The 12,992-nt window shown below is 40.7% G+C and overlaps 1 protein-coding gene across 2 annotated transcripts in view; it reads left to right on the forward strand.

The window, feature by feature from the left end:
* Positions 1-12,992, forward strand: part of RAB5A (RAB5A, member RAS oncogene family) — an 84,120-nt gene that overhangs the window by 32,599 nt on the left and 38,529 nt on the right. For both annotated transcript variants that reach the window (XM_077491403.1, XM_077491404.1), the window contains one exon: positions 6,920-7,180. In XM_077491403.1, coding sequence (XP_077347529.1) covers positions 7,015-7,180 — 166 coding nt within the window. In that variant the 5' untranslated portion in view covers positions 6,920-7,014. The remainder of the gene's footprint in view (positions 1-6,919; positions 7,181-12,992) is intronic.

Below are 12,992 nucleotides of genomic sequence, written 5' to 3' on the forward strand. Positions count from 1 at the left end.
TGACATCTTTATCTTTTGTGCCTTCAAGCTGTTTTAATAAGTCTCTGATTAAGCCGTCTAGCATAGTTTGTGCAGATACTACTGTGGTGTATTTTCCATTCATGTAAAATAATATGCCCGGTTTTAATAGGATTAGCGATGTGAAGGCACAACTCCTTTTTTTATTGTCCCAGTTAATGTGCTGTGTGTGGGGGCAGCATTGTGTCATCCTAGCCTTCTCAATAGTATTACTGTTACTGAAAGTTTAGTTCTTCCTACACTAGTGAAGTGTCTTGGCTGGGGAAGGCTGCCACAGTGTTCAAAGAGCTGCCTGAAGAATGTAAACATTATTCACAATGGCACACAGGCTAAATCAATAAAATGTTGGTGCCTGGTGTGTAGTAATATAGAACAGTGACACCCCAATACCATATTTCTCTTTTAGTGATAGGGTTTTATGCCAGAAGCTTCCTTTCTTTTCTTTATTTTTGGATAGAGCGAGGAATACTATAACAGTTCCACTAGACAGAAAGTGAGGGGAAATCTGCAAGAACAAATACAAATTTTAATGGACTCTAGCTTTCCCCTACTCTACAAAAGAGATGTATTTGTGTGTGTTACTATTGGAGAAACCCCTTCGCTTCCAGTCTAGTAAAAACGGAGAGCTTCAAATAATAAAAATCTGACAGGGGTTCTAACCCTTGCCTCCATCCCCTGCATAAGTGATGCATAGTGTTCCCAATGTGTGCACATATTTACTGTAACTGATGCATAGTGTCCTGCGCATACTCATGTGACCAATGCATGGTGTCCTCTGTGAAATGTCACTTATGCATAGTGTCCCCTACACTCACTGACAAACATACTGTTAGACACACAAGCAGTGCTGGCACATATATACACTCCTATCTGGGGATCCTGGCACACACAGATACTCTCTTCACACAAGCAAACACAGAGGCACGTGCAGTGTTGATTGTTGGCCATTTTTCTTTCAGAGGTCATGAAATTACAATCAGTGAGACTGATGATTTAATAACCAGGCTGCCAGATATTATTATTATTATTATTATTATTTTGTTGGTGTGGAGAAAGCAGTAGGCAGGACTTGGGGCTAGTTTTACAATTGTTTCAAAATAAGGCCTCAGACAGCTCTCTGAACGCCAGTCAAAGCCCCCGTCGCTAAATAAAAAGGTTAGCTTACAGTCCTGTTTACACCTTGCTTTGCTTTGGCTTTGCTTCAAAAATTATACCCCATGTCGCTTTAGTGGTACTTCAAAGCCTCCATAGAAGTCTATGGCAAAGCTCGCTTGAAGCGTCTGCAGCTTTTGAGAGTCCTTAACCACTTCAGCCCTGGAAGAATTTACCCCCTTCCTGACCAGAGCACTTTTTGCAATTCGGCACTGCGTTGCTTTAACTGACAATTGCGCAGTCATGCGATGTTGTACCCAAAATTCTTTTTTTTCCCCCACAAATAGAGCTTTCTTTTGGACGTATTTGATTGCCTCTGCGGTTTTTATTTTTTGCGCTATAAACAAAAAAAAGCATACATTTTGAAAAAAAAAACGCATTATTAACTTTTTGCTATAATAAATATCCCCCAAAAATATAAAAAAAACATTTTTTCCTCAGTTTAGGCGGATATGTATTCTACATATTTTTGGTAAAAAAAAAATCGCAATAAGCGTACGTTGCATTGATTACTGTAAAAATGTCACTGGCAGTGAGGGGGTTAACACTAGGGGGCGGTGAAGGGGTTGACTGTTCCCTGGGAGGTGATTGTAACTGAAGGGGGAGGGACTAACTACAGGAAGTGACAGATCATGGTTCCTAGCCAATAGGAACACAGGATCTGTCAAGGCTGTCTGAACATGGAAGTGTGTGTGTGTGTGTGTTTACACACACTTGTCCCAGTACTGTGTCTCCAGCACACAATCACTCGTGGCCAGCAGTCATCGCGACCTGCCGCGAGCATCGGCACCCCTGCTGTGCAGCGGGCGCTCTTTGAATGACAATTGCGCGGTCATGTAACATTGTACCCAAATAAAATGTTTATTCATTTTTTTTTTCCCCCCACAAATAGAACTTTCTTTTGTTGGTTGGTATTTGATCACATCTGCTGTTTTTTTTATTTTTTGTTTTAAAAAAAAAAAAAAGACCAATTTTTTTTTTTTAAACAAAACTGTTTTATATTTTTGTTATACAATTTTGCATACAGGTAATTTTTCTCCTTCATTGATGTACGCTGATGAGGCTGCACTGATGGGCATTAATATGTGACACTGAGGTGGCACGGATGGGTGGCAGTAATGGGCACTGGTAGGTGACACTGATGAGGCACTCACTGATTGGCATCACTGTTGGGCATTGATGGGTGGCACTGATATTCAATGGTGGGCACTGATTGGCAGTGTGGGCACTGGTTGGCACAGATGGGGTGGCTGTGCCTCTTATTTTTCAGGATAAATGTCCCTTCAACAGAAGCCGGTGATTGGCTTTTTTTTTCTCCTCATGCTGTTAGTGTGAGGAGAAAAAAGAATGATTACTGAGCTTCTGTTTACATCACGTGATCAGCTGTCATTGGCTGACAGCTGATCACGTGGTAAGGGTCCTGGATCGGCCCTTTACTCCGATCTGTGATCACCAGAGTCTCATTGGCTCTTTGATCACAAAGCACGCCATGTGCAGGGAGGATATCTATAGACTGCCTCCCAGCACTGTGAGTCCGCGCTGTAGCCATCATTCGGCTATAGTGTGGATGGTAAGAGGTTAAAGTGCTTTGAAGCTGAAGCTTCAGCTTGAAGTGTAAATGAGCTCTTAGAATGACCAGCTGCTAGTTGACAATCCACACACTTATGAAACCTGCAAAGACAATGCTTCAGAATATTCCCATCTCACTCTAGTGCAAGTAGGAACAGCCTACATAAGGAACAAACACAGTTGGAATTTGTTAGCTGTGTAGCATTGTTGTATCTCTATCGCAGGGAGCGTCAGAGGCAGGATGAGCAGGTATTTCAGCGGGTGCAGAGAGATTAAGGCCCCATGCACATGAGACGCGGTGCAAACTCTGCTGAACACATGTTTTTAAAAGCTGAAACCAGCGTTTAGAAATGCCAGTTTTGCTGCGTTTGCATGCCTGCTTAACCGCGTTTGCATCTAGAAGCGTTTAAGATAACCTCATAAGACCCTCCCCAATCTCAAAAACAGTATTATTTAACTTTCAGCTATTTTGTGAGACCAGAGTGAGTAGCAGCAGCTGTGAGAGCAGCAGTGTACTTGTATTTAGCATGTCACTTGTCACGTCACCTGCCACAAGTTGTGGATTGTCCACTTGCCACGTCGCCTGCCACAAGTTGTGGATTGTCCACTTGCCACGTCGCCTGCCACAAGTTGTGGATTGTCCACTTGCCACGTCGCCTGCCACAAGTTGTTCAAATCTAACAACATTTGGGTCAAATTCCAATTATACTTTGGATAACAGCAATGCTAGTGGTGTATTGGATTGGCTCAAGGGCTTATTATGGTATATAAATGGTCTATGAATCATTGCAAGCAATTACAATTGTTTAAAATATTTTTTTAATGGTTTTTTTATCATTTGCCATCATTTTTGACATTTTTAATGTAAAAAGAAAAGGGCACCTTTTAAAAACTCTTATAAACGCAAATGGTGCTAAACGTGGTGCCGGCGTTTTGCCGCGTTTGGCATCCGAAACGCGGAAAACTTTTGTGTCTGAACCCATTTTTTTGTTTCTGGAAAACGAGGTTAAATGCAACTGTGTAAAAACGGCAAAAAACGAGATTGTACATGGACACAGGATAACATACATTGAATGAGTTCATGGGCAGTTGAAAAAAGTGTCCAGCTGCCTCTGAACGCGTGTTTAATAGAGTCTCGTGTGCATGGGGTCTAAAATGATACTAAACAGAAGTGGTAACTGCCATAATTTAATTTTTTAAATTCTAAAAGTACCTTATTTCTGCAGCGCTGTTTGATCACATGATCTTGCCCCGTTCTTTTGCATCTGCAGAAAAGATTCCTAGCAGGGTCTTGTATTACTCTGCTGATATATGGTGTCTACGGTATGTCTGAACCTACCTGTTTTGCAGCTCCCTGTAAATCTTTATTAAACGTCAAATGTGCATTAATATGGTGTCAAAAATGATTAAAGCAGTTGTAAAGGCAGAAGGTTTTTTATCTTAATGTATTCTATGCATTAATGTGATTTTGTAAACGATTATCTTGTAAAACAACCCATTTAGTTTAAAATAAAAATGAAAGGCAAAACATCTTTGTATGGATATAAAAAAAATATATAAATAACCACTCTCCCCTTTTTTATAAGTGATCACATAATCTCTGTTCTCAGCTGCATAAGAGCTGGAGGGGAGAAGAAGCAACAGCACACTGAGCTTCCTAGTGAATGGCTGTGCAGCGGGGGGAGAGATCAGGACAATTCTGATCATTGGCTGGAGAACTGACCACGGCGTGCTCTCCTGTTTAGTTTGGTCAGATTTTAATAGGAAAGCAGAGGAACTAGTAGGAACACCAGGGATTTTACACAGAGGAAGTTGTACAAAGAGGATACTTTCTCATATGAGTACATAGTATAGCAGGCACGTATTATTAATATGAAGTGTTGGGATGACTAACACTTTAAGATAAACAACCTGTGTGTAGCAGCCTCTCCAGCACCCCCTAATTACATACCTGAGCCCCATCTCTGTCCATGAGTGTCTTAGCCATCCGGGACGCTCCTCCTGGTTGGCTGGGACACAGCAGCGGTTCCATTGGCTCCTGCTGCTGTCAATCAAAGGCAGTTAGCCAATCGGAGTAGAGAAGGGGTCAAACAAAAAAAAATACTTCACGCTCTTTAAATGATTAAAGTGATTGTAATCTAAAGATTTTTATTTATTTAAAAAAAAAAAAAACAGCCAGCAGTGTTTATTAACAACATTGCTCAGCACTGAGATAGATACAATGTTTCTTTTATCTTCTTACCTGTCCTTCTGTTCATTTATAGATGAGAAAGATTTTTTTTTTGTTATTAAATTGTGCCTCTGTTTAACCCTTAATTTACTCTTAGTCTTAACTCCTTATTCTCCAAATTATTTTATATGCTTTATTTATTTTTTATTTACTTTTTTTTATTTTATGAACTATTAATAATTTTAAACTTTTTTTTGTTTGCTTTGTTCATTAACTACTTGCCACCTGACATATAGCAATATGACGTGGGCAAAGTGGTTGCGATATCCTGACTGGATGTCATATGACGCCGCCAGGATATCAAGCTGCTGTGCGCCCCTGGGGGCTCACATCCCGGTGATCGTTATGTTGTGTTGGTCTGACACACCGACTCCGATCTAAGTAAAGAGTCTCGGAGACTCTTTAACACGGCTGATCTTGATGTAAATAGGAAGAGCCATTGATCGACTTTTCCTCACTCACATCTGTCAGACGCGACTAGAGGAGAGCCAATTGGCTGCTTTTCTGACATGGGGGGCCTGTGCTAATTATCAGTGCAGCCCCCCCAAGGATGCCCACACTGGACCAGGACCACCAGGAATGCCCACCACTAGTCACCACCAGGTATGCCACCCTAGACCACCAGGAATGCCAATCAGTGCCCACAATGGGCATTGCTGATTGGCAGGCATTTTGTTTTGCACTGATTTTCATCCACCTTTAACATATATTTACACATTTAACATTGAAAAAAGCACTACATTTAAAAAAATGTATTTAATTTTATAAAAACTTTTCATTGCTTTGTACCATTGGTAACAGCTGAAGTGTAAACAAAAAAGACCCTAATATAACTTGATGGTATTTTTTTATTTATTTATTTATTTACACATTACATTATTTTTCATTACATTTCTTTAAATTTGATTGAAGCAGAGTATTCTGTCTTATTTTATTGCCATCTTGTCTGATAACCTAATGTTCAGGGGTTGTAAAATAAAAATATCTTTTAAAATAAAAGTTCTTCAGAATCGTGATAGATTTGTGATCTTTATTCTAAGCAAAATTAGATTTTATTTTTTACAGAATTTTGCAGCCCTAACAGATATTGGCATTACATACATTTAATACTGATTTATATTACAGATAATCTTTTTGTGAGTTTCTTAGTTAATTTTCTATTCTTGTGCTCATGCACATTTCTTTTTCGGTTTAGATTTCTCACACGATTCTCCCATCATCGATTAGAAAATTTGTTTGTTTTTTTTTCAAAAATATTCCAACATGCCCGATCACTCAGCCATTGCTGTGGCCCACAAATGCGAAATTCGAACGAAAATTCTTTGAAAAGATCTTCGAAATAAAATTCTTTTGGCACTCGAACCACGTATGGCTGGGCTTAGTCTAAGGGAAAACATTAAGTGCAAAATAAATTTTACATTTAGGTCCTTCAGCAGGGAAGGGATAATGGGCTATTTGTTCTTTTACAGCTATGTACCAGTTGGAAGCCTTGAAATTCATACAGGGAATACAGCCCAGCTGTTCAGGGCTTCATTTTTTTCACCCAAAGAAAGCTGTAGTGCATCAGTTTACCCCATTCCTTGTGGGAGTTAATTGGATTGGTCATCGAGCAAGTGGGGGTGGAGTTATACAGGACGAAGTGCAGGTTGTTGATAATGTATGTATTGTCCTCTCTAGACTAGATCAATAATTTAAACTAAGGTAAAATGAGTGGATTTTTCCACAATGTTTCCTAAATGGTTACACTGTAGTTGCTCTTTAAATATGAAATGGCTCATGGAGCTTGGATATTGGTTTATAGGAAATAGGAGGGATGTAGAGTGGGCTAAAGAATGATAGTAACCCATTGGAAACGGCTATAACAGTCACATTTTAAATGTAGCCTTATAGTATTTATTCATAATTACTTTTAGCTTTGTGCCCTTAAAATATTTTCTTTTTTATTTACAGATTCCCAGAAGGATCCCTTAAGTGAGCCCTCAACTTCTTTACTGCGTGGACTGTTGTACAAACTTTCATAAGACTTATCTGTCCAAATTTAAAATATGGCTAATCGAGGGGGAGCCACAAGACCCAATGGACCAAATGCCGGAAATAAAATCTGTCAGTTCAAGCTAGTCCTTCTAGGAGAATCTGCAGTTGGCAAATCTAGCCTAGTGTTGCGCTTCGTAAAAGGACAGTTTCATGAATTCCAAGAAAGCACAATTGGAGGTTAGAAAATGATTCACTACTGTTATCTCTCTCTTTTGCACTTATTGAGACAGCGTTTGTGTTTTGGTGTTACTTCACAATTGCTACTTTACTATATTATTTACAGGTTTCTTAAAAGATAGTTTTTTGCTTTGACCATAAAAATGCTGCACCTCTCGATGATACAACGTCTATTTGTATTGATCCCCAGACTTGCTAAGAGGAATGGAGATTGACAGCAGGCCTTTTACATGGCTGCACTCCTGTATGCAGCACCTTGGCCTGTAATTTATTTTTCTTAAGGTGCACAATGTTTTTGATCATCTCTTGACATATAAAGAGCACTGGGTACACTCCGGTGCTTTTTGTAATGGCAGTCACATTTGGGCTTTCTGCAAAGCTCCTGTCACGGGGAAAGTGGAGATATTCCCTTTGAAATGGAGGTTTTAGATATTGTTGGCTGCTCGATAGGAAGGGGGTATGTAGACAGTGCATCCGCAGCTGTTGCTAGAGCGCCTACCTGTTGCGGTAGTGCCTACCTCTGGACTATGACCGGGCCATGACCCAAACTCGTTGTGTCGGGGGGGGGGCAGAGTGAAATGCGTTGGGGCGTGGCCTGGTCGAAGTCCAGGCTGAGGTTGCCACTCACGTGTTTGGATCCTTTCACGTTTTTGTTCAATTTATTTTGATGGACATTGTGTTTTTCACCATTATGTTTATAGGTTTCACACTGGCTCTTAATCTAATATTTTATTGTTATTTATCGTTTACACTTTTGCACAATCGCTTAGCGCTGCACTGTATCCCACATTCCCTTACACACAATTTGTCTAAATTGCAGTGGCAGCAGCTTATATACTTTTTTGGTTGGCGCAGTAATTTTTTGAAACGTGCACATGAAGTAACAGGAACTCTGGATTTTTATGGCTGGATAAATAATTTTTCTGTAAAATGCATTTGGCTTTCAAAACAAAAAAGCTAAAACTTTACAGAGCTCATCCTGGAATACTTTTCTACCCCTGTTGCTCTCTCCAACCTCCCCTCTAACTGATCTAGTAAGTGTACAAAACAAAAGGGGCAATATCTTTTATTTTATACTGCAAATGAAACTGCTATCACATGCATTTGCCTGCACAAGTCTTCTCCCCTTCTGTTTACTTCCTGGAAGGGTTCTTCTTTGGGTGTCCATGTAACTGCCTGTGAGATGTGTACACTGCCTGCTGGGTCCTTTCAGGAGAGAGAGAGGGAGATGACATTAGGGGACGAATAGGTAGTAGTCTCAGGGCTCCATCGCAATGATTGGCTTCCTTGCGTTCTGGAAATCGGCACCAGTGAAGGATCTGGACAAGGTACTTCGGGGAGTATTTCTGCCTTCACTAAGTAAGCGAGGTAAAAAGACTATTGGGGTAGGTTATGGGGGAGAGTTGGGAGGGAAAAAAAAGTTTTTGCTCTAAGTGGAGTTTAAATTCCTGTCTGGAATAAGGGTGTTGCATGCATAGGGCCCAAGATAAGCAACAGATTGTCGTTCAACTGGTTCAATCCACCTTCACTGGAATAGATGCTAGCTGCCCTTTTATGCTTTTGCTGTATTTTATGAAGGGTTCCATTAGTTCTACAAACCATGACAGGTCAACTTAGTTTTGCCTGCTTTGAAAAAAGTGAAAGCAAAGTAGCAAATGTGCAACAGAATGGACCTTAAAAAGATTTTTTGTTAAGTTGGTTGCTGGGGCTGTTCTTACTTTTTTTTTAAGTTTGTAGTGACAGGATGACATCTTCATATAAAAATATATTCTTGGTCTCTTAATATGATGTTGAAGAGCATACTCCCTTTCCTTTCTATTTATGAGCCTAGCATCCGCAATTTTATTTCCTCATTCATTTAAAAAAAAAAAAAAAAAATACCTCAGTGCTTTGGAAGAAGACTATGGGGAAGAGTTACCAAAACTAGAGAGTTCAAAATCTGGTGTACCTCTACATATAAACAAGTCCGCTTCCAGGTTTTATGGTCCAAAGCTTAAAGCCGTAGTAAACTGCCAAAAAAATAAACAAATGGGGCCCCCACTAGGTTTATTCCATAATGTGCTAGTGTGCACCACATGCAATAACATAGCATGCTTACCTTTAAAACAAAGCCCTCAAGTGGTGCACTTTCACTGCTGACAGGGATTCCATCTTCACCCAGTCTTCCTTCCAGGTTCGCAGGCTCCAGCTGTATGAATGGCCAACCTGTGTTGCCACACATGCACGCAGGAGTCATGGGCGCAGTACGGCACTCTGAAGGGATAGCACAGGTATGTTGTACCTTCAGAGCACATGTGCCAGTGATGACACCTGCATCACATGTGAATTTCTCCTAAACGTTGCAAGCTTATGAGATATTCACTGTACTTACCAGTAAGCCTTCTTCTAGGCTTACCTGTAGGTGCAAGTTAAAATTTGGACTTTACTACCACTTTAATTGAACAAGCTGAAGTTAGAAGTTGGCTACCATGCACAGATTCTGAGTGCTCCAGTTTACCCCCCAATGCTTACTTTGGCATATTGAAATTAATATGTATGTAGATTTCACATACTACAGTTCTTTCAAATGATAGTGTTTTGACAGCTAAGAAAAAAACATACATTTTTGCATTTCTTGTTTTACTTGTTTAAAAAATAATTTTAGGTCTAAAGATTACATAAACCTCTCCCCCCACCTACCCACCCTAGAGAATAAAATAGTGGTGCTTTTAAATTTCCTATGTCACACGATGTTAGCGCGACAATTTAAGAAATGCTAAATTTCACCAAGAAATACACAGAATTTAATTTTAGGGCACACTAATGCAGTAAAAGAAACAAATAGCATTAAAACATGAAAGGAAAAAGAAACGGCGTGGGGTCCCCTTCGGGTCTGACATAGAATTTGGGGGGAACCTCATTCCAAATATAAAAAAATAAAAACAAATTGGTGTGAGGTTCCCCCTCCCATTTCACAATACATGCCAGGCCCTTGTCCGTGCATGCGGGGGGGGGGGGGGGGGGGGGTTGGGCGCAGGGCGAGTGGGTCGAGGTGGCAGCATTCACCACAATAGACCTTTTTTTGTTTTGCATTTTTTGGGTGAATCAGTAGGAGTACTATGTTGGTATGTACCCCATGCTCATTCACATGAAGAGGGCCGGGATTTGGGGGCTTTCAGATTCCAATAAGTTATCCTCACATCCACCTGGGCAGGATTGTAGAGAGGAGGCACTTGGGGCGGGGAGACCCATATGTTGAGGGCATGGTGCCTGATATGGTTCGGGGGTTGGGTCGCTCGCTCATCCTTCCCTCTCCCCCACCCCGCCCTTTCCTGGCCTGCTGGGCTGTATGCTTGCATAAGGATCTGGTGTGGACTTTTGGCGTGAGGTACCCGAAAGGCCTGGTATGGACCACGGTGGGTTGGGTTGGGTTTTTTTTTTTTTTTTTTTATGCTGGCTTTTTTGTGTACATTCTGCTTTCAGCTAGGAATCACACTGACAGTGGATTGAGTCATGGTTGTTAAGGACGCGGCAGGTTCCAGCTCCTTAACAACCAGCTAGTCGTGGTGTGACAGGTGCCAGCATTAAAAAAGTAAGTTTTCGCTACTAAAATACTGCATCACCTCGAATTGGTCTATGAAAAAACAGATGCAAAAAGGACTGTAGACTGATGTAAACTGAACTGAAGACAATATGCAAAATTATGTAAACTGAATCTGAATGAAACTGAATATTTTTTCTTCAAAAACAGATCCAATGCACTCCTATGGACAAAGGAATGCAAACGGATGTAATCCGTTTTACTTCGTGTGTTTTTTTTTTTTTCTCTTTTTTTTTTTTTTCTCAAAGCGGGGTTCCACCCTAAAGTGGAACCTCCGCTGATCGGAACCCTCCCCCCCTCCAGTGTCACAATTGACACCTTTCAGGGGGGAGGGGGGTGGAGATACCTGTCAAAGACAGGTATTTACACCCACTTCCGGGCATAGACTCCCGTGGGAGTCTACGCCATTTCCTGTCCTGCCGCGCTGTCTGCTGGGACACACACGGGTCTCAGAGACAGCGCGGACAATTCCTATTGCGCTGCGTGAGTCGCGCATGCGCAGTAGGGAACCGGGAAGTGAAGCCGATTCGCTTCACTTCCTGATTCCCTCACCTAGACTGGTGGCGGCAGCAGCCGAGGGCCGAGCGATCGATCTGCCTCGGCTGCCGGCATCGCTGTCCATTTATTAAAAGTCAGCAGCTGTAGTATTTATAGCTACTGGCTTTTAATATTTTTTTTGTAGGTGGAATCCCTCTTTAAACACTTTTATTGAGTTTATAGGTTTTTTATTTTTCTTACACATATACAAACTACATCACAACACCACTGATTATAATCAAACAGATCATCCACACAAGTGGATGCTATATATGGGGAGGATAATCAAAAAGACCAGATCTTAATAAATTTATGCATGTAACCCCTGTGCATCTAAATAAGCCGCTCTAAATAACCGCGTTTACTACCGTGCACCACTGAACACAAGTTGGGTTAGAAGATGTCCAACGTTGATAAATCAACTTCCGAGCAAGAAATAACAAATGGGTAAATAACATTTTCTGGGATAATGATGGCCTGTTTCCTGGAAATATACCCAACAGGGCAAGTTTTTGGATCAGGCATCAATGGAATTGAACAAAGTTCCAATTTGAAACATATCTTTCAAATATTGAAATAGTTTAGGACAGTGCCATAACCTATGAATTAACCTGCCTGTATGAATATATCAACTAGGGCAATTGGGTGAAAGTCGACAACCCCAAGAAAACAATTTTTGAGGGGTATAATACACTCTGGAGTATATAAAGCTGGGTCCGCTTTTGTGAGGAGGAAAGTAAAACTTCTGGAAGGAGCTTTAATGCCACTATCCATTGATCCTTGTCTAAATCAGTCATGTCTGCATTTAATCAAAGTTTTAGCTCGAAGTGCCCCCCACTAAAACTTCACTCAAATCACCAATTAGATGCATTAGATTTGGATTCAGTCACCACCATAGAAAGAATGCTTGAAAAGCAGGTCCCTCTTTATTTTAGTTCCATTTAGAAAACGTAAGCGGGTGAAAAATGGATGTAAACAGAAGATGGGTGTAAACTGAATCTATATTTTGTTAGCAAAAACATGACTGAACGGATGCCCATGTGCCTTAGTCATTGTGTATTTATTACAAAATAGCATGTAAAGACAATTAGGATAAGCCGCACCCACCAGGGCGTGCAGCACGGTGATCGGTAGTGTGGTCTGTCAGTCAGCAAACCCATCGAGGGTGCCTACTAGAGCCCACCAGGGATGCCAGTCAGTGCCCATTAAAAATGCAAATCTGTGCCCATCAGTGATTGCCTGTCAGTGCTACATATAAGGGCCTCCTCGGTGCCTCCTCAGCAGTCCCTATCAGTGCTCATCGGTAAAAGAGAAAACGCAATTATTTACAGAGTTTTATAACAGAAACTAAGAAAAAACTTTTTTTGGGTTGTTTTTTTTTTTTTCAAAATCTTCTGTCAGTTTTTTTTATTTGTAGCTCAAAAAATAAAAAACCCAGCAGTGATCAAATATCACCAAAATAAAGCTCAATTTTTTGGAACAAAATGATAAAAATTTCGATTGAGTACAGTGTTGCATGACTGCGCAATTGTCATTCTAAATGCAACAGCACTGACAGTTGAAAATTGGCCTGGGCAGGAAGGGGTTGAAAGTGCCCTGTATTGAAGTGATTAATGATTTGGGCATTCCCTTAAGCGTGTGTGTTCCAACTTCTAGAAAATGATTGCAAGACGTTCAATACTAGGTTGTTAAAGT

The sequence above is a fragment of the Lithobates pipiens genome, unplaced genomic scaffold (assembly GCF_037356315.1).
Source record: "Lithobates pipiens isolate NorthernLeopardFrog02 unplaced genomic scaffold, aLitPip1_a1.2 Scaffold_19, whole genome shotgun sequence".
NCBI lineage: Eukaryota > Metazoa > Chordata > Amphibia > Anura > Ranidae > Lithobates > Lithobates pipiens.